General features: G+C 50.2%; 1 protein-coding gene across 14 annotated transcripts in view; it reads right to left on the bottom strand.

Annotated features, from left to right (window-relative positions):
• Nucleotides 1-2,148: 2,148 nt before the first annotated feature.
• Nucleotides 2,149-21,937, bottom strand: part of TSPAN14 (tetraspanin 14) — a 60,240-nt gene continuing 40,451 nt past the window's right edge. For 9 of the 14 annotated variants that reach the window (XM_039872245.1, XM_039872247.1, XM_039872241.1 and 6 more), the window contains 8 exons: nucleotides 16,742-16,835; nucleotides 15,602-15,652; nucleotides 13,642-13,788; nucleotides 11,940-12,110; nucleotides 9,897-10,022; nucleotides 8,717-8,761; nucleotides 7,102-7,221; nucleotides 2,149-5,988 (listed from right to left, as the gene is read on the bottom strand). In XM_039872245.1, the coding sequence (XP_039728179.1) occupies nucleotides 5,917-5,988; nucleotides 7,102-7,221; nucleotides 8,717-8,761; nucleotides 9,897-10,022; nucleotides 11,940-12,110; nucleotides 13,642-13,788; nucleotides 15,602-15,652; nucleotides 16,742-16,835 (826 nt within the window). In that variant the 3' untranslated portion in view covers nucleotides 2,149-5,916. The remainder of the gene's footprint in view (nucleotides 5,989-7,101; nucleotides 7,222-8,716; nucleotides 8,762-9,896; nucleotides 10,023-11,939; nucleotides 12,111-13,641; nucleotides 13,789-15,601; nucleotides 15,653-16,741; nucleotides 16,836-21,937) is intronic. The other 5 variants (XM_039872250.1, XM_039872249.1, XM_039872248.1 and 2 more) reach the window with 1 other exon arrangement.

Below are 21,937 nucleotides of genomic sequence, written 5' to 3'. Positions count from 1 at the left end.
AACTTCTTGGGCTGTATTTGTTCCTAACAGGACCCACACTCCAGACAAGCAGAAACTCCCTCTCCCGCCACCCTGACCCTATGCCACAGAAAGTAAACAGTTCTTGAACTCCAAATGCTCCCCATAGACCTCGAGGCCTTGTTCTTAAAAGGATAGGGAAGTCAGTCATTTCATTTCAGCCGGACTGGAAGTTTGAACTGTGTCACATGTAACCCAGGCAGCTCAGCCTGGTGGGGACCATGGGCTACTGATAAAACCTCTTCAATAATTATATAAGCAATAAGGTTGGGGATGCCTATATTAAAACGCTTTACCCGCTTCATCTCATTTAATCCTTAAAACCCCATGTGGGGGTATTGTTTACCCTATTTTACATAAAGGGTTCAGAGAGGTTAAATAACTTGCCAAAGGCCAGGAGGGCTGGTGAGTGACTGGGGATTCGATAGTTTATCAAGCTCTTTCATCTACACTCTTGTAATACTCCCAGAAACCTTGTGAAATAAAGACAATTATCTCCACTTTATTAATAAAGAAACTGCGGCACTAAGGTGTTTTGTTTTTGTTTTTGAGCCCAAGTTCAAACTCAGGCTCAGTACTCCCCACCACAAGTCCTAACGCAAAGGACTCGGCCTGGCACCACAGAGAAAATAGAAGATCCCACCACAGCCCCATCCTCATCTCCACTGGGGAGGCACTCCCCCATAGCGAAGACCTCCCTGTTCCCCACCCCCAACCCCGCGCTTACCCTGGGTCACATGTCACACATCTCCTCTTCCAGTAGCAGAAGCAACCCAGCCGTCAGGGGGCAGTGATCAAGCAGTGAGCTGTCTGACCCCAAAGCCCCATCACAAGGCAACAGGGCATTCAGTGAGATGAGGCTTCTCCCAGAATCACAAGTGCCACATCCTAGAGCTATAGCCAGGCTGGCAAATGCCAGGCTTGTGTCTGCCCAGGCTCTACAGCTTACTCCCTGAGCAACCTCGGGATAGCACTGAATCTCGAGTGTATGTCCTTACCTGCACATAAGAATGCCACCCAAAATCACTGTTCCTAGGTGACCAGCCATCTCTCAAGCCTAGGCAGAGAGCTTGGGCTCCCTTGCCCATCTGGCTCAGCCTCCCTGTGGAATCTGTGCTGTCGTAGGCCACAGGCTACTGGGGTAGTCCTTGGAGAGACATCACTGTGCCCCGACCACCCACCTCTTTGGCCACAGCCAGTCCATACGCCACACATGGCAGCCATGGCCTGGCAGTAACAGGCACGTCCCAACTCTGAGTACTCGCTTATTACGATATTAGCCCACCTTGCTGGAGAACTTTAAAAAACGTGTTTTTCTTACAAACCCTTCTAGGAAGTAATTCAAATAATAACATACCACGGGGTTTTTATAAGCCCTTGTAAGAGCAAAACACTGCACCAAGTAAAACATCCACCCACAGAAGAGTAGCAGGGGTTGTTGGCAGTCTCCCCAGTGTTTATCCCCTTCCATAAAAGCCTGTTCTCCCTGCCGTGCGTTTTCAGTGCGATGGACAAGCACAGGGGTTTGGGGAAGGGAGGCTGCCCTCAATGGCTTCACCCCCATGCCATACCCACCAGAGTGAGCCCAGAAGTTGTCTGTGGAGGGTCTCCCCTCCCGCTGCCTTGGGTGATGGGAACACCGTGGAAGGCAGAGCAGAGAGGAGAAAGGAAACCAGATCCTGTTGACATCACTAAGCCACTCCGATCAAACCAACCCTGAAACTCACCCCACCTCCGGACTTTCCAGTTTCAGGAGCCAAAAACCTCCCCTCATTGTTTAGACCAGTTTGAACTGGGTTTCTGTTACCTGGGACTGTAAACATACTCCCCTGTACAGAGGAAGGTTCATTCACTTGTGGCAGTTCTGCAACGGATAGTGTGACTGAAAATGCACCATGGATGGGTATGAGCCAATAGAGAAATAGTTCTGAGGTACATTAAGCAAAATTAATTGTAGAATACTATATAAAATATGATTCTCATTTACGTGACAAAGATAAGATATCTGAATACGCATGAATGTTTTCTGGAAGGGTACTTAATGGTGGTTGCCTCTGGGGAACAGAAGACATACTTTACACTCTCCTATGCTTAAATTGCTTTTACTTATAAATTAAAAAGAGAGCCTAGTTTAAAAGTGCGAGGTGATAAAATTATCATCCAAAGTGATAATTTATTTTGGTGGTTATTAAACCATGCTTTTGAAGCCCCTGCTGAAATATAAAATACAGAGCACAGGAAGAAAGCACAGTGAAGAAAGAATTGTCTCAGAACTCTGTCAGAAATACTTACTTCCTCCTTCTCCAAAGCTGGGATCTCTAAAATTGGTAACTTCAGCAGAACAGTATTCACTTAAATGTCCCCTCATTTTCTTCTCCCCCGCAAATTTGTACCACAGTACTTGATCTCGTGTTCACTTTGGGGTTTCTGAGGTAACTTGGAGACCCCAAAAGTATGGTGAGAATGAACATACCTTTATGGCAGTCTTTGAGGACGAAAAGCTAGGTTATGCGGACTTACAAGGAGCTAAAAAGGCCCTGAAGGTATATGGGTCTCTGGATTTTTGGAGTGTGCACCCAAATGAACGACAACAGTGCTACAACAGGCCCAGCCTGCCCTGGAAGGTTGGGCAGCATCCTCTTGGATGACAGACACAAGCACAGAAAAGCACCTCTACCAACCTCTATCGCTGGGGACAGGTTACCACAGTTTAAGGACAGATGACTTAAAAACACAGACCCTAGAGCTGGAAAAGTCTACCCGTGAAGGTCACACAGCCATCCCACTCATCCAGTACAGCTGAGGGCACCTGACCCCTGGGGGACAGGGCTGAGGACCTGAGGCCTGGGCAGGCCCTTCCCAGGACAGTCCTTGGCTGCTGGGACTGCTGCAACAGCCCCTCCCCCTCAGTGCCTCTGCAGTCCATGCTTAGGCTGCTGGCCAAGAAGTGATCAGGCCCCTGCTGCTGGGCTGAGGCCTCCTGCCTCTGCTGGGCCAAAGCAGCTAAGATTCTAAGGAAGGGATGGTCAAGACTGTTAGATATTGCAGAGGTTAAGAAAGATGCTGAGTTTGGTGACCAGGGTGAGCAGCTTTTAGTCAAGTGAGGAAAGTGGTGTATTGTGGTGGGGAGGGGTGCAGAGAGCCCAGACAAGAAGCTGCTTGGGAAAGAAAGGGGGGAAAGCGAGAGGGCCAAGGAAAACTTGTTGGGATAAGAATCTGTGTGATGGTTTGAAAGGGAGAGGAGGTGGGGAAAAATAATACAGCAAAGCTGGGCAGGAGGGCATAGGAAAGATAAGGAAAGACCTTGAAACTTTAAAGTATGTATGGGGGACTAGGAGGGGAAGTGCAGAACTCCCACACTGGCCTCTATCCCCGTATGAAGACGGGGGTGGGTGGGGATTCGGGGCAGGCTGGGTGGGGAGGAACCGGAGGGCAGCACCGGGCTCTGTACAGAGTCCATTTGTTAGAGACCACCATATGCACACCCTTAATCCTAGGCTTCTCTTCTGTCCTCATCCAACTACTCAGAATCAGATGAGATGGCTAAAAATGGTCCGAAAGCTGTATAAACTAATAGGTAAATAAACTCAACTCTGAAAGTCACAGCTAGACTTTACCCTGAACTGAGCTGTGACCTGTGATGAGACTTGCAAAGGATCCATCTACGAGGTCTACATGATAAATGAGACAGCAGGAGCTGTCCACGAGCCGTCCACACACCAGCAGGGAAGGTCTGGGGCCACCAACTCCCCCAGGGAAGGCTGGGTCGGAGGCAACTGGCGAGGTGGGCACGGCCACTAATCCCTGCCACAGATAGGCCAGCAGGTCCAGAACACACAGCTCACGCAGCAGCCCAGATTCCAACCCAGTGTCTTCCAAGCTCTTTTGCCTGGATCCTATTGCCTGGGGCTGGACAGAGAGAACCTAAAATAATGTTTCTTGCAGGCCTATGAAGTCAAAGTTTTTCTACCTTGTGCTTCTAGCTAGGCATAAACCACAAGCCAGCTTGTGCCAGCTGTAACCTCCATACAAAAGGTAATTGGAAGTGGCTCATAGAACCTACAAAAGCACTTGATAAAATTTATTTCACATTGTGCCAACAATAGATGGCATTTACCATCTGATTTTGTCGTGTCTAGCCACCCCCATCCCACTGGTTCCCTTGGCAGCTGAGTTTACTGAGATGCTTAATGCCATCTTGATGTGATCCAAACAAAAACCACCAAAACAACAGCATTAATATAAAGATATATTCCATAAAAGAGTTTGGCAGTCAAAGAAAAGCATCACACTTTCTAAAAACACAAGCACTCTTCTTCCCCTAGTCTACAAAAAAAAAAAAAAAGAAGAAGAAGAAGAAGAAAGAAAAAATTATGTCATCATCATCAACAAACACCCACCAGTATATACCACACTAGCATGTACACTTCGGCAAGTCAGTGAAGATAGCACTCAATCCCTGAACGATGAGGACAGAACTGGTACAAAATCTAGAGAAGCATTAGAAAGTAGCCCAAAGATGCACAGACGCCCAGCTATTCCTAGGGGGTTCAGTACACAAGACAGACTTCATTTCCAAGAGCAATCTCAGAATAGCCCTGACAGGAGGGGTAGACATAGTGACCACAGATACCCCAGTCGGGGAGAGGGGAGTCACCTTGAAAGTTAGCAACAAAATATCCTGAGCTTCTCCATAGCTGTAAGCTGGGTCTGCGGCTCAGGACAGGGGCCTGGCCACAGAGCTCCTCTCCCCAGGGAGAGGCAATGTCAGGCCGGCCAGCCGGCCCTTAGCATGTGGCCTCGAGAGGAACCCTGACCAAAGGTTTCGGGCTGGCCATCTCTAGCCGGGGCTCCTTGGCCTCGCAGTCATGAGAGAGTCAGGATTCAAGTTCCGGGTAACAGTTTTAGTAGCACCAAGACCAGAAGACAGTGAGGTCAAGCTGGGGAGAGTAGTGGATATGTGTGCAACAGGGGTGCACAGAGGAAGGGGGAACACATATGTGCACCTGGGCTGTTAGGGACAGAAAGGAGAAGCTGATGGGGTTGGTTCTAGGGACACTCGAGGGAACGGAAAGGGATGGCTTCAGTCTCAGACACCGTGTAAGGCTGCTTAGAAGAGAATGCCAGAGGAAATGAAGAGACTGTGTGAGAACATCCTTACCCCTATAAATAAACTATTTACATACTTTAAGAAAAGGAGAGCCCACTCTAATAAGAGACCCACGCCAATGGTCCCCTTGAGCCTTCCGGACATAATGCTGCTGAGACCAGAGGCGGCTCTTGGCTGGGAGGGCAGCAGACCAGGTACTTCTCGGCACCAGTCCACGCACTGGCTCAGGCTTAGTTCACCTGGACATGGCCGAGGATCCTTCAAACACCCCAACTCGTGCAGACACCAGAGGCCCCACCAGCCTCAGAGGTCCACTTGTTCCTCTCTCCCCTCAAATACAGGCAGCACCCCTGTGCTGCTGGGAGAAGCCTTGTCCATGCCTGTGGATCCCCTAACCCTGTCCCATTCACAAGACAAGGCGAGCACTGATAACATGAGTAGTAAGGACACCAGGGCACCCTGCAGACACACTTGGGTTCCAGGAAGGCCAAGTGAAGCCCTCCTCGTAGCCACAGGAGCCATCTGTCCCTCAGTCACCACCCCCACCTAAAGATATATTCTGTCTCTGGGCAAGACCCCAGGCTTGGTCACAAGTTCCTGCAGGTAAGAAGGAGCCCCTTGGTCTTCAGCACCAGCAAGCAGAATCAAAGAGGTCACACTGATGCTGAAGACAGGGTGCTGGCTCTGGCTAGGGTCGTCCGCTTCTCTCCTCTGGAGGTAAAGTGGACGACAGTGAAGGGCTCTGGCCTCCACAGTGTGGCTCAGCTCTGCTCGCTCATTTCTGCTCCTCAGAAGTGATGGCCGGCCTTCACTGCCTCAATGTCCGAAATCAGGGTCCGTGCCAGGAAGATGCCAAATATCTGAAACCAAAGCCAGCAGAGGTAGTGGCCATCAGTGCTGGGACACAAAGCGAGGGAGCAGGCACAGAAGGCGAGGTGGTGTGGGGTGCCCCAACCTACATGCCACTCCCACTGCCACCCCACAAAGACTGAGGATGTAGCGAGAACAATTATTGGGTACATGGCAAAAGAAGACCAGCGTACCAGTAAAAAGTGAGTCCCGGGGGGATCTAGTTTGCTCTGTCTCTAGAGCCTTGAAGGGGCAAACAAACAAACACTCTGCCCTGACTCCAACACAACAATGCACGTCACATACCATGGCCCAGGACACGCTTTGTGCTCAGGGTTAAACTAAAAATAACAGGGTCATCCTGACTGGTTCTGATTCCCAAAATAATACATCTTGAATGTTTCCTGTAAATCTGGATTCCAGAATAAAACCAAGGTCGTCCCAGATTCTGACTGTGCTGGTAGCTGAAGCTCCATCCTGACCTTGGTGACCAGAAACCAGATAATGATGTGGGGAAGACTGATGTTTTTCTGTCAGAAAGAGACTAATGTGAACTTAGAAACCTTAGGAATTTTGCTTTTTTTCTCCCCTTTAAATTCTTGTTGTGGTTTGTTTTTGATGAGCTAGATCTTCTGAAGTCTGATTCCTTTACCTACTTTGTAAGTAAAATTTTTTCTTTCCTTTTCTAGATGCTTCTGTCTCTCAGCCTTCCTTTGAGATCACTAAACATGTTTGTAGAGTAAAGGAGGAAGGAGTACATGGCTGGCTGGCTGGCTGGCAGACGCAGGTCCACCTCAGTCACCCTCTTCAAGGTGAGATCAGAGCCAAACGTTTTCTAAGTGATGCGTTTTCCAAACAGCAGGTGTGTCCAGCTGTCCCAGCAGCCGCTCAGCGGCCGCCAGCTTCTCCCTGTGAGCTCTGGGCATGCTGGAAAAACACCTGGTTTCTCTGACTCACTGAAGTCTTGACTTTCTCCTGCAAGTTCTTCTGGTGAGTAGGCAACCTACCCACCCCAGACCTTGGCACCCCCTTGGCCACCACCATCTTTCCGCATGTGACCATGTCAAAGGAATAGGCACAGCCCGCAAGGGAAAAGGAAACCACGAAGGGCGGTGGGACCAGACCTGCAGCAGTGAGATGGCAATGAAGACGCCGGCCACAATGTAAATATTCCGCGGGAGCCAGCCCTCCAGTGCCTGGATGCAGCCTTTCGTGAAGATGAACTCGTCCCACTTGCTTTTCAGCTGCAGGATTAAAAGATGAACTTGTGCAACACAACCCACAACCCACGTCTGAAGAAAGGGGAGGGAGTCTAAATGCTTGGAGAAGGAAGATGTGCCTTTAAAGAAGGAGAAACTGGGAGAAGGGCATTTAGTGTCTTCCAGTGGCTTCTGAGTATATCCCTTAGTCCCAGTAAGCTTGGCCTCCAGGGCCAAAGCCAACAGGGATGGTCACAAATTAACAGGCTCCTTCCAATCTCAACCCCTACAGGAGGCTCCGTGAGCTCATGGGGAATCTCGTCACAGCATGCATGCCCCACCCTCACCCTCACCCTCACCCTCATCCACCTTATATACAGCCATCAGCCTCACCCCTTACCCATCACCCTCATCTGTAGCAACACTGACAGAACATTAATTCACTTTAGTGGTGTTAGGGCTGAATTGTGTCCTTCCAAAATTCAATGTTGAAGACCTAACTCCCAATACTAACTCCCAATACCTCAGAACATGACTGTATTTAGATACAGGGTATTTAAGGAGGTGAATAAATTGAGGTCAGTGGGGTGGGCCCTAATCCAATATGACTGGTGGCCCAATAAGAAAGAGGAGATTAAGACACCAACAGACACTGAGGGAAGACCACGTGAGAGCACAGGGAGGAGAAGGCAGCCATTTACAAGACTAGGAGAGAAGCCTCAACCCTAACACCTTGATCTTGAACTTTCAACCCCAAAATAATACTGAGAAAATAAATTTCTGGAATTTAAGCCACACAGTCTGTGGTACTGTTATGGCAGCCCTAGTAACTAATACAAGTGACAATTAAATTCGTAACTGAAGAAGCTGCTGTTGATACAGGCCCTTCCCTGTGAAATGGAGGTCACTGCAGAAGGACTTTAGGGTTCCCAAACCAGAGGTGCACATCTGCAGTGTCCACGGCCAACAGGAGGGCTGTCTACAGATTCCCCGAGATCCCGCTCCTTCGGTATGGTCAGTCATATCACCAAAGGCCACCAGAGCAAGGACTGGGGTGGAACTCGCTTCTTCTCACTTCCAAGTACACATCTGAACAAAGCCCTAGAGGACTGACCCTGCTCCTCCCGAGAACCGTCTCCCTCCTTGCTGTCACCACTGCCACTATGGCAGCTGGGCCAAGTCACAAGCTCCCGAAGCTTCATCCTGGGGTTCCAAGGAACCTCTTAAAAATGTAGTCTTTATCCCCCAAAACTTTCACCTGACCTCTTTCCACTAATGTAGCAACTGCAAGGTTCTGCCGACTACAGTTCACAAGGGCCTGAAATTACACGCGTCACTGTTCCCGTGAGTCTTGCCATCTCAGGCAGGGAGCGTGCGTGCCAGTGTGCTGCTTGATCGCCTCGCTCCCAGCTCAGGTGGCACCTTTAAGCTTAATCTCCCTTAGTAACCCCGCTCCGGTTTGCACTTGTGCTAAATCAGGAAGTTGGGCCACAGGGAATAAACCTAAAGTACTCAAAGTTATATGTGTTAGGGCTCTCACCTGAGTCCTTACATCATATCCACATTGTGTGTTCACAACTTTTTGCTGTAAGAAAAACAGAAAAAATTAGTCATTTCATTCCCTAGAACAGTCACAACCAGGCACCAGTAAACACCTATACAAACTCCATTATAGCTCACGTTCTTCAATCACGTTGCCAACTAAGCTTTCATGCTAGGACTGGGTCGGCATGTTTTCTGTGTGAAGGGTGGGATGATAAATATTTCAGACTCATCTATGCAGCAACTGTGCAGCTCTGTCTGCTGTGGGAGCAAGAAAGCAGCCAGCGACAACGTGGAAATGAGCAGGCGCATCTGCATCACGGTAAAACTCGATTATGGACACTGAAGTCTGAAATTCATATAATTTTCATGTCACAAAATATCATCCTTCTTTTATTTTCAACCATTTAAAAATGGCTGAAACTGTTCCAGGCTAGAAGGATACACAAAAACAGGCAGCAGGCCACATCTGCCCATGGGTCTTAATGTGCCAATCCCTGTGCTGGGAAGTAAAAGTTACACTTGTGCTCAGTATTTCACAGTCACAGCGGAGACCTCAGATACCAGCTATGCAACCTCAGCAAACCCAAGCCTCTCCTGGGCTGGGGAACTCATCCAACAGATATGATGCCCCGGATGCTCGGAGCTCTGTGGCCCAGCATCGGGCCTGTGTAACTGCACCAAGTTCTGTAAGGGGCTCAGTTCTGCTGAGGCTCGGGTCAGGCAAACACTCAGGAGCTCAGTTTCTGGAACCCAAAGACCTGGGCTGTGCACTGAGAACAAAAACAGGAGAAGAAAAAAACAGAGTGGAATTCTCCAAGTGGTGACATACCCCACCGCCCTGTGGGCGTCTAAGAACTAGGCGTTTTCTCCAGAGAAAGGAGAGTGAAGAGGACAAACCAGGGCTCGCTACATTCATAGCATGGTGTCCAGGCACCAGAGGGGGAGCCCCTCGAGGGAGGGACAATACTGTTCTCCTCCTGCTGCACCCACAACACTAGAGCCGGAGTGGGCCATGCAGAAATGTTCCCAGAATTTATCTGTGGAGAATTTCAGAGCTGCAGAGCCCTGGGGCAGTGCATGCGGGTGAGCAGGGCACTCATTCCACCTGCAGAAGAGAAGCAGCCCAGAGCGCCCAGCCAAGAAGTGCTCCGAGTGTCAGACGCAGGGTGACTCACCGCGGGGTCCGGCACACAGCAGGAGAAGGGCACCCCACATTTCTCACGGCTGTAGCTGGCACCACTGCAGTTAAAGTAGACATTGAGGTCCCAGTCTTCGGGGCCATACGCTCCACAGCACTGGTTCTATAATCACAAAAGCCGAGAACCATCAGGGTCTCCGAGCCAAGGCTGTGGCTGCCCAGCCTAGGGTGTCATGTCAGTCTTGGGGATGTGACATTAAGTATGCCTCCATCTCCCACACAGAAAATGGAGGACTGCCCCACTGACCTCCCCGCATTCATAAAATGCTCAGCAATGTGTCAGGTCACCTTTTACAAAGGAAACTGTGGCCATGACACCTCCTGGGTCCAACACACAGGATCAGCTCCGTGGCACCCTGGCCTTAGCGAAGAGGAGCTCCAGTCCCTCGTCAACCTGGAGTTTCACCGCCCTCCCCTCCCCCTAGCCCAGAGCGTGTCTCGCTGTCCTGAAGCCCCCTGGCACCTCTGATATGGTTCTCTACTACCCGCAAAAGAACATCTCATGGGCAGCATGTCTTCCACCCCAAGAAATTTCCAAGGTGGTCCCACCTACCATTTTTCTTTACAAAAAGACAGCGGCTCAGTGTCTACTCCAAAGGAGTTACAAGTGGGGTGAATTGAAACGTAATCAAAGCTCTGCCCTCCTCTTCCCGCCACGTCCACTATCTGGTCTAGCTGCAGAGAAAACCCTCCATTTGTCTAAAACCAGTGTAAAACCAAACACACAGAAAGCAGCACTGTGAAGTTAATGGGACCCCAATCCAAGAGCAGATTTCATTCTTCCACTTGTCCTTACAGCCGACATGGTTATGGCCATAACCACAACAAATGCACAACCAGGACTTCTGGGGATTTTATTTCTAAGGTAAAACCCCACCTCCTCCACTCTCACCCCTCCCTGACTCCAGCTGCTCTAATGATTACCTAATATCTCACCATGAGGAAGCTCTGTAATTTACTGATAACCTCTGGAAAATTCTATTTTTAAAAGGAAGAGAAGGCAATGGAGAAAACCACTAGGGAGGAGCCACCCACCACGCTTGACACCAGCAAACCCAGGACGATGTGAAAATGAAGACAGAGGATGGCAGCCTGAACAGGAAAGGCACAGTGGGGGACAACAGAAAATGGTTGGGACTTAGTGACTCACAGACTAACAAGGGTCACAGTTAACAACTTAGGAAAGCTTTCTGGTCACACGAATAGGTTTTGCTGGATTCAATGGTACATGAAATAAGGGTAAACAAGTTTCGGTTAATAATGACAGCAGACCAGTTATTTTTAATGTTTTCTAATTTACTTTCTTCTCAGAACCAAAATGTTCCATATAAAATGTTCCTGAGGAAACTAGGTTTTCTGGCAGAGCACCAAACAAGAGCCTTGCATAGGTGGGTGTGGCGGGGAGTGGGTTCCTCTGGGGTGGGAGTTTGGAGGGGGTGGCTGTGGTCCAAGCCTCCAGGTGCAGCCACACACAGAGGGCACAGAGGCCAGCTGGAGAAAAGGTCACAGCCTTGGGCCTGCTTAGACAAACTCCAGGGGACATGTTCCAGGGAGTTACATTCCTCTGCATCTGAGGAAGCTTCCTCCAGGCTGCTCTACCCTCTCAAACAGGATGGAGGAAAAGGTCTCAAAAAGGAAGGAGACAGGAATAGCTTCAGACAGTGAGTCACGCGCCTGGGGAGGAAGAGCCCTGCCCCTTTGTACCCACAGTGCCCTGGGGACTGCGGCCGCCTGCGTGGCCAGGGCTGGAGAGGTCTGGGCCCCACAGGGGGAGGAGAGGACTGGGTTCTTGGGGGAGGGTGGCCACGGGGATAGCTGAACTCGCCTGCTCAATTCAAATGGAGGGAGGGCACGCGGAGGCAACCATGAGCTGGCAAAGCTATACTGACCAGCGGCAGAGGTGGCCCCTCCATGGCCTCCATGCCCCATGTTCCCACTAGCCTGCCTCCTGAGCAACACGCACAGACTCACACGAGGAAAATGCACGCTCTATCAGGGTGTCACCGCCGGTGGTACTTACGGCTTTCTGAAGGGAGTCAATGAGGTTCTGCAGGTCAATGTCGTCCCGGTAGGATCTGATGTTGCTCTCGAAGAACTCCCGGAACCGATCCCTCACCCAGTCCTGGAATAAGAAGGCGAGCACAGCCACGGCCAGCTCCAAGAAGAAGATGAGCACAATGGCGCCGCAGAACTGCAGGGGAGGGGACGGGAGCGGGAGTCAGCACACCTCCAGCCTCCCGGCCAGATGCACACCCTGGTCGACCCCAGCCCTGGAACACCGTATCATTAGCTGGGTGACTCTGGGCAACTCTACCTCATCTGTAAAATGAAGATATTCATTCCTACCCCTTCCACTGTGTTGCTGGTTTAAGAGTCAAATGAGTGAAAGTACAAGAAAACGCCAAGCCAATATATCGACCATGTCCTACAATGTGCCTTCTACCCCCACCAACAAGGAGGAAACCCCAAGTCGGGAATGAAGGGCAAGGCTACCCTACCAGGCTCTCAGCTCCTCAGGACAGAGCCTGTGCCCCGGACACACTGTCTGAGCACTCTACTCACACACACAACCCTGCAGATGCTAGAAGTCTAACCTGTCAGCCCTACTTCAGGACAAGGAAACTGAGGCTCACGCAGACATTTAGCTTGCCCGAGGTCACCTAACTCACGCATGACCTGAGCTCCCTGGCAGGGCTCTGTACAACTCCAGAGTCATCAATGTTGTCAGTGCCCACTCTGTGTGTATATGATCGTCAACTGCACAAAGCACTCTCCAGAAGCATGGCTGCCTTTGGCCACAGTAGTGGTGGCATTCTGCAAGGGCCCACACAGCCAGAGGGCTACGCTTTCCTCCCGCGGAGGCAGATTTCTGGTCTGCAGAGGTGTGTTCCCACTGCCATTATCACCAGCCGTACAGCAGCCTAAGACAGAGGGTAACGCACACGTGCACACATATATACAAACATTCACACATACATACAAGACCCTCCAAAGTGGAATCACTATTCACTTAGAAGCAATATTAAACATAAAAATTTTTAAGAGACAAAATATTAGAAAAAAAACTACCTGTTTTGCTTTTTAAGTTAAGCCCAGGAAAGAGAGCTTGATCTAATAAATTCAACAAATAATATACTGAAAATGTGATTGTGTTTTCTCCATCAGGTGCTACTTAATCTTCACTGAAAGCATTTCAAAATGAATGTGTATCCAAATATAAAAATAAACTCTTGGTAACTCGCAGTTCTGCCAACAAATTAAGAATTCTGCACTGCACATCCAACACACCCTGGAGGAGGGAAATGATTTCCTAATGTTACTGACAACATCTTTTGATCTTAGCCAGGAAGGGCAAAAGTGAGTAGCAAACAAACAATTCCTTTAGAACTAGGGAGGAAAGCTAAAAGGAGGGGGTCGGAGGGAGCAGGGGGAAAGGACCTAGCCTTTGAGCAGCTGACTCCTCCCATTGGGAGCTGAAAGCCAGAGGGGCCAACTTCTCTTTCTCCAGGGATGAGAAGCTAGCTCAGCTGACTATTTCTTGAAATCTTCCCATCTGGTGGAGCAGCAGGGTACAAAGGACTGCCCCCTCCTTTTACCACTGGGCCCCAGTGAGGCTTGTAAGAGCTAGTACCTGTTCTGACCAGATAAGGTATAAGCCTGCCTTGCAGAGCCCACTCCTCTACCTCCCTGTCTCTTCCCACTCCATCCCTGGGGCCACTCACAAACTTGAGCAGGCAGATGTTCTCCCGCAGGGCCCCCACACAGCCAGCAAACCCCAGTGTGAACATCACCACGCCCACTATCAGGACCAGCACCACGGGGTCGATTCCATGCAGTCGCGTCACTTTGGTGAGGTCTGACAGCACCCCCTGAAAGGAGCAGAGAAAATAGGGTAGGATCAGCCTCAAAGAGAGTCAAGGGTGCCCTGAGGGGCTAGGCTGTGTTCAGAACTAAACTGAGGACAGGGACCTGCCTTGTGAGGCGCAGTCATCTCACTGAAAAGCCAGGCAAGAGTGTGGCCCTTGCCTCCTGTCCCCTGAGAGGCCCCTTCGCCAGCAGATCTTTATACATGTCGGACCCCAGGCAGACGTCACGTTTCTTTTGTAGCCTGCAGAGTGTCTATGACAGGCCTGGAGTGGAGGGGGGTTCTGAGGGGCCCTGTGACCTGCGGTCAAGGCACCCTGTGGCCATACGCTCACTCTAGCCTCTGCAAATCTGGCAACTGACTTTGTACTCAATTCATGGAGAATACCACTATCCTGAGATGAAAATGGCTTCAATATGAACACTTGTGGAAAACACACCCACCAAGGGCACATAAAGGCAGCCCTGTCCATAAAGCTTTTTGTGATGATGGTGGTATTCTATATCTGCACCATCCAAAATGGTAGCCACTGGTTACATGTGCTATTGAGCACCTGAACTATGGCTAGTGGAACTGAGGAACAGAATTTTATTTTGTATTTTATTTAAATTAATTTAAATATAAATAGCCACATGCAGCTAATGGCAACTGAAATTGACAGAGCAGTTCTATGAGATTTGAAGGAGGGAGGAGAAACAGCAGCTGGACTAGGCTACCCAGCGGGGACCAGGCGGTTCGGTGGCCAGGCCTAAGCTCAGGGCTGTTGGTTGAGCTGCTGCTATTCTGGAGGTGGCCACACGGTGGCGCTGTGAGTCATGAATTGCACAGGCTTCTAGGTCACTAGGGCAAAGGGACATTGTACCCTTTAGGGGTTCACAGGCCACTTTGAAGGTGTCCGAACCCAAAGGCGGGTCTTATCCAGTTCCTAAGGCCATGGCAAGAAAGTCCACAGACTTATGTACTCCTGCCTCGTCTTTCTGAGGCTCCACTGAAGAAAGAGAGCCCTGGGCCTGAGGCTCAAGAGGAAGCTTTAGTTTCAGTTTCCTGCCAGACCTACTGGACCTTACTCCTCTCCCTCCTTCTCTTTCCCTGTAGTGAGGGCCCTGTTCAGCCCTCACCACCTCCCTAGCTCCTACCCACCCACAGAGTAAAAAAGGTGGCACCACAGCTCCACCCTGACCACAGCCAATCTAGTACCCTCCCCAGGGTTTCAACTGCCTTTTGCCCTTCTAGACAGTAAGAGCCTGGTCTCTCCTCCCCACCTCTCCTCCGCAGTCTGGAAAAGGAGGTGCAGAGGGGCATAAAGACCCACCCCTGCCCCACAGGGTGGCCAAAGGCACATAAGAGCCCTACTGCCAAACTTGGTGGTTTTTTCTGTGGGCAAAGACAAGAGCTTTAGGCATAAACACAAGGACACACTTGCTCCCAGAGGCACAGACAGGGTCAGGAAGGTGGCCCCAGGCCTGCCCTGGACATAGCTGCAGACAAGCCCCAGGCCAACTTAGAGTTTCTAGGGACAGAAAATAGGGCTGGGTTCTCCACACTCACTGAGCTCAAACACCCAGCCGGTCCAGCTCTGGCCTCTATCAGCAACACTAGCATGGTGAAGCAGAGCCAGCCACAGGACCCCATGAGCTTTCACAATAAGTTCAATAACTATTTCCAAGGGCTGGCTCTATAAAGATTAATGACTACAAATGATTACCTTGCACAAGAAATGCTCGTCAGGGAGAAGACTGGAAGAAGGGACAATTAAAGCTGAACAAACCTGGTTCTGGCTATCTGGTGCTCAGGGTCCTAGTCAGGGTTACACCTACCTTTTCGCTCCATGCCCACAGTCCGGCTCCAAGGAAGGCAACTCCAGCCAACTAAGCAAGGACAGGGAGAGGGGTGGAGAGAGAAAATAACAGTTAAGCTAGAAACCAGCACCATGAACCTGCTTCTTAGAGGAGGGTCCACACTGCTAGTCAGGGGATGTCAATGGCTCATGTCCACTCTGGGTAGGACAGGGACAATGCGGCCCCTTGGCCCCTATAGATGACAGGGTCTGTACTCCCAAAGGGACAATGAAGCTCTTCGGATAATCCATACCTACCAAACCTTTACTCTTTCAATCCCACCCAGCCCCGTGCAGATCTCAGAGCACATTGTCCTGGGAAGATTATGGAGTCAGAGACATCAGGCCATGCCTTGTTTCTTCTCTATTCCACAAGCCTCCCAACTTCTTTCAATGCACTCTCTGGTGTATAAGAAGACATCGCCCCTTGTGATGGCTGTCCCGTACAGCTGAGGCTCTGCATAGAATAAGGCACTACTGTCGGGAGCAGAGAGCCTAGTACCACCTCTGCCACGCACCTCAGGTCTCCAGCCCTGGAGACAGATCCAAGCACAGACAAGCAGTTGGCCAGGGCTGAACCTCTACCCCATGGCACCTATACTCCACAAAGGGCATACATATGCTCAGGGTATGCTGGGTTATTAGTTATTAAATTAAAATAGACCTGTGCTAAGCAATGTGCTCACCCCAGAAAAGTAGCACCCTGCAACTTTGACTTCCCACCCACGAGAAGCCACTGGGGCTAAGCTGCCTCATGTGCACCCCCAACCCCCACCTCCCAATACGTCAGATTCCTGAATGAGGAAGGATTTTTCCGTAAGCAAAACACCTCATGGTCTCTACAAATTGTGCAGCCTTCTGTTTTTCCATTGAACTACTTTATACCCTGCTAGCATTTAGCTGCCCTTTATCAAGTACCTCATGATAAATAATGGGGCTATATGTCGCTATGGCTCTCAATCTTCCTAAAAGTGTTCTCAGGCTTCAGGACACTCCCACCTACTTTATTCACTGCTAGCTCCAGATGGCTGGAGTGGGAAGGGGAGGCCCTTTTAAAAAAGCCCTGGGAATTGTCAACCTCTTTCGCAACACAGACCACTTTCAGAAAATGTGTACATGCCCAATATTTTGAATGGAATTTCACAGACTTCTCACTGCTGGTTCCCGCACATCCTGTAGACCCCAAGTGAAGAAGCCCTGCCAGGATCCTATTCCTGTATGACAAAGCAGAACACAGGCTTCAAAAGGCCAACACCAAAATGCCAAGCAGTGGCGGAGAAGGGTCCAGATGCCAAGTCTCCGTTTAATTCATTCATTCACTCTCATTCATTCAACAAATCCTGAGTGCATCATAAGTGCCAGGCATATTGTCCACACAGGCAGGAGCCCCATGCTGCAGGAGCCTGTGCTCTAGGGAACCCACATGGGGCCCTTCCCACCACACCCACTGACTGTCTGCTTTTCAGTCCTCAAAAATTAACTAGTTGATGCATGTCCACTTCCTCTCCCCAGTGTCTCAGACTATGTAGTAAGCAAGTCACTGCCCAGTGTATCCTGCAGGCTTCCCTCCCCACCATTCCTCAAGGACTCTGATGACTTACTCCCTCTTGCCAAAGCTGGAGGTCAAGTCCTTTTCCTCAGCTTATCTGAACTCATCCGACACAGCCAGTCATTCCCTTCTCTACCAAGGCACTCAGTTTTGGGGCCACAGGGCACATACTTACAGTTGTCTTCCACCCTCCCTGTCATTCCTTCTCAGTACTTTCTCTTGGTTCGTCCTCCTCCTTCAGAGTCCTCTAAATGTGGTGAACCTCACTGCTCAGTCCTGGACCCTATCCTCTCCTGAGCCCTCCAAATGATCTCAAAATTCACGTGTCTTTAAATTCTACCTAGACTGAACACCGCAGACTCCCAAATCCAAATCACCAGTCACGGCTGCTCCGAATCAAACACCCTAATGTCTACTTGACTTGTCCACTCGAAATCTAAAGACATTTAGATCTTAACATGCCCCAAAAATGGAGCCTTGTTCTTCCAACCCCTATCTTGCTCCTCTCCAACTCTTCCCTTCTCATTAAGTGGGGCCACTGTCCATCTATTCATTTGTTTAAGACAGAAAGTCTAGACTTCATGCCTGTTGCCTCTCTTTCTTTCCAATTCCACATTCACCCTACCAGGACCCTCTGCTGGTTCCACCACCAAAATCTACAGTGTATCTGGCCGGTTTTCTTGCTGACTCTTTGCTCTCATGTCCATGTTCCACTCCTTTATGGGCTTCCTTGCGGTCTCCTTGTTGGTTCCTTGAGCAACTAGAACAATCCTTTAAAAATATAGATCAGATAACTCCACTCCCCCAAACCCTCCAATAACTTCCTTCTACACCTAGAATAAGATTTTAACTCCTTGCCATGGTTCATAGGGCCTACATGGCGAGGCTTTGGCCCACATCTCCGACGTCATCTGCTACCCGTCTGCCACCCCAACCCCATTCCCAGGCCTCCCTGGCATTGTCTCTAGTTCTTGAACTCACCACTCTCCTCAGAAACTCAACACTACTCCCTCGGCTTAGAATGTTCGTCCTCCATATCTCTTCCTGGTTTCCTCCCTCACTTCATTCCATCCTCTTCAAATTTCGCCTGGGAGATGCCTTCCTCTACTGTCCTAGGTGGACAGCTCCCCACCCAGTACACCTGACTGCCTTCCCACTTGATTTTCCTCCGGCACTCACCCTAGACTACATGATCTGTCTGCTTGTCTATTGTGTCTTCCCCAGTTAAGTCCTCTGAGGGGAGAGATGTTTTCTGTTTTGTGGGTTGTATCCCAAAAACTTGGAGCAGGACTTGTCCCTCACAGAGACAGAGCAGGCAAAAGTGAGGGAGTCACCAGTGCTCCCAGACCAGGGCAGTCTTTGCCTATGGTCCTTCCTTCTCCTCCTTGGAACCTGCTCACGGAATCACAATCCACTTGAGCCACCATCTCCCCGACCCCACCCCCACCACCACCACCAAGCACAGTTCTCCTCCTTTCACAAGGACTGGGCTCTAAGAAAGGGCTTGTATTTTTTTCCATTCTGTTTTAAAGGAAGAACTAAAGTTAACTTGCACCAGAAAAGACAGGAACTATAGGGTCACATGTCAGATCATGGGTTCAATGAATACCAGCCCCGGGCAAAAACTTGGGGACCACTTGTTTTCGAGACAAGATGACCGACGAAGGACCAGACAGGGGAAGTGACCTGTCTGGGAGCACGCAACAGCCCCATGAACAAGCTGAGACACTCGCCAGCTTCACCCAGCTCCCACTGGAGCCCCTTACTCAGAACTCTCTTGAGCAGACAGTCTGTGGGGTTGGGCTGTCCTCACTGGCTGCCAACCATGTGGGAGTGACAGAATAGCTAGGTACCTTCCAGCTTCAGAGTAACCTTCTCAGCTCCTTTCTACACCTGATTAAATTCTGTCCCAAAGAGGCCCACTAAGCCCAAAAGGAGGCCAGCCTTGGACCATTAGGTACGTCCACCGCAGAAGGTCACCATGGCAAGTAGCACCACCCTTCCCGGGGTGCCAGGCACTACATCAAACACTCAATGCACCTAAAGAGGCCCTTCCATACCACTGGAACTATTACCCCCATTTTTCAAATAAGAAAGCTCAGGTATAGAACAATTTGGTTATTTTCCCAAAGTCACACTGCTAGCTGGTGGCAGTATTAGGATCAAGCCTGAATGTCTCTGACACTCCTGACATCCACTGTCTCACCGGCCACAGGGCAGCTACCCAGGCCAAGAAAAAGGGCCAGTCACAGGGCATGGGAGTTCCAAAGAAGGGACTTCTGGGCTGTGCAACTCTAAAGCCAAAGACCCCCATTATCTATCGGGTGGTGAGGGTCACTCTGTCTCAAGCAGGGCAGGTAGCCAAGGGAGCAGGGCCTGTGGGGGGTGGGGCGGGGCTGGGGGGAAGGAGAAATACCACTGTAAAGATTCAATACTGACCTTTCTACCTTAGGCAAAGATCCCTATGAAAGAAGGTCAAAGGTCCTCTTGGGGGCCTCTGGGCTGTTCCAGCTCTGTCTTGTCCTGGAAGCCACATGAATCCAATCGCCATGTGAGCAAGTTTGTGGCACTTTACCTAAGCAGGTGCAAGTCCCAAGAGTACTGCAGACACCTGGCCAGGCTCTGCTGGACTAAAGGAGGGTTCTACCACTAAGCATGTCAAAAGCATCCACTTATCACCTACAATTTAGTGGCCCCGGCCCCTTGCAAGATTTCATTCCAGCATGTTTAAAGTACTTAGGCAATTCACACAGCCCCAGAGGCCTTTCCTCAGCAAGCTCGAGGCAAACCACTGGCAGCTCTGGCCTGTTGGCCTCTGGTTCTTGCAAATTCCCCTGACTGACAGAAGCTGACATTCACAGAGCCCATTCCCCTGGGCCACCTATGGTACCCTCAAAGAAAACCAGAAGGAAACCCAAAAAAACAGTAAGCCACTGAAACTCGAGGCTAAAAGAAACAGCGCAGGTCAGCCAGCCCTGGCTCCAATGTCCACTCTGCAACTTCCTGGTGAGAGGACTTCATGCAAGTCGGGGAACTTCTCTGAGCCTGTTTTCCTCTGCAAAATGGGGTGACTCTCCCTGGGTCATAGGAGAGTTACAGGACTGAAAGAAGTATGATGTACTCACCCTGGGGTACAGAGCCATTCTGAGCAGGGCCCTGCCCTCCTGAGGTAGAGGCAAAGCAGAGGCATGGATGGGCCTTCAAGACATCATCGGCCTTTGCTGGACTGAAAACACTCTGTGCCCAGCGCCCCTCCCCCACCCCCCAAAAAAACAAAAAACAAAAAGACAACTCTCAGCACCACTCTTTGTCCTAAGACGAGGTCCTCCCTTCCAAAGGAATCTGTTTTACTGGGCCCCTGGAGACCACAGTAAATGAGTTCAGGGAAACAGAGCCTTCTGAAGGCTCTTCAAGTGAGATAGGAAAGGGCAATGGAAAGAAAACAGGGGAAGATGCGGAAGAAGCTAGAGCTGTCTCACCTCTGTTCCTAAGTTTCCCTGTGGCCTTGAGCAAGCTGTCCCTCTCTCGTACCTCAGTCTGCCAATCTGCAAAATTAAGCAGTTGGAGACTCCAAGGGCCTATGCACGTCCCGCTGACCTAAGCTTTGCCATCATAAATAATGCTGGGAGAAAACCCTATGGTCCTGGCCCTCTCCAGAGTAGGAAATCCTGACTCCAGGTCCAGAGAGTTCCAAGAACACCAGAGATACTCACAGCCACTTGAAATGCAAACGATTTAATCACTGGCCAGAAAGGATGCCAGAGAGCACAGACCTTAGCCCCAGCCTGGCCCTGAGAGCCCAATGGGCTGAGGAGCAGTACCAGGGCATCTGTTGGGAGTAGGGAGCCTTGCCCCTCAAGGCTATGACCACTCTGAACCCTAAAAAGGGCAAGGAATAGTCCTTTCAAAATGGTCCCACATTAAGAGTCTAAACCAAGCTGCTTCTCAGTGGGAGCTTGGAAGGTCTAAAAGCCGGAAGGGACACTAGAGCCCAGCTTCCTCATTATAGAGGGAAACAGGGCCCAGGACAGGACAGTGCCTTGCACAAGGTTACACAGCTATCGCACACCAGCTTTTCCTCCTGCCGGAAGGGTGGTTCTGAGAATAAGAAGCATGTATGCCTTTCCCAGCACACAGCCAGTGAACCCATGCTACGGGCCCCAGCAAGGAGGGGTAAAGATTGCCCACAGGGTTCTGAGGACAGCTTCCACAGATGTCTCTGTGTTCCCTGATAACAGAGAGCCCACGCCCACCAAGCCTCGCCCAGGAATCTGGCTGTGTCAGAGCCTTTGAAAGGAAGGAAGGAGGACAGAGTCATCCAAGAGAGATTACAGGCAGTTCCCCAAGCAACTGGGAAAGGAACCCCCAACCCAGCCTCACCCCCACCCCAGTCTCTGCCATTGCTGGCACAGCTCAGTGATTAACAGTGGGCAGAAAAAATACTAAGCCAGGGGTCAACATCTCTGTAAGCTAAATAGTAAATACTTTCAGCTTTGCATGCTGGATTGTCTCTGTTTCAACTCCTCAATGCCGCTGTTATAGCAGGAAGGCAGCCACAGATAATATGTAAACGAATAGGCAGGGCTGTGTTCCAATAACGTTGTATGTGCAAAACAGGCAGAGAGCCAGGTCTGTTCTGCAAGCCAAGTCCTGCACTCAGCTATCACACTAAAACCATCTGGACCTAGAGACGAAAGACAGGATTTCCTTCAGTTCAGCCACACGAGCCCCAGGACATCCCTACAATTCAGGTATACAATCCTTGCA

Source organism: Pteropus medius, unplaced genomic scaffold (assembly GCF_902729225.1).
Source record: "Pteropus medius unplaced genomic scaffold, Ma_sr-lr_union100, whole genome shotgun sequence".
NCBI classification, from domain to species: Eukaryota; Metazoa; Chordata; class Mammalia; order Chiroptera; family Pteropodidae; genus Pteropus; species Pteropus medius.
The sequence above is the reverse complement of the archived record's forward strand: the minus strand, read 5'-3'. Positions and strand labels throughout refer to the sequence as shown.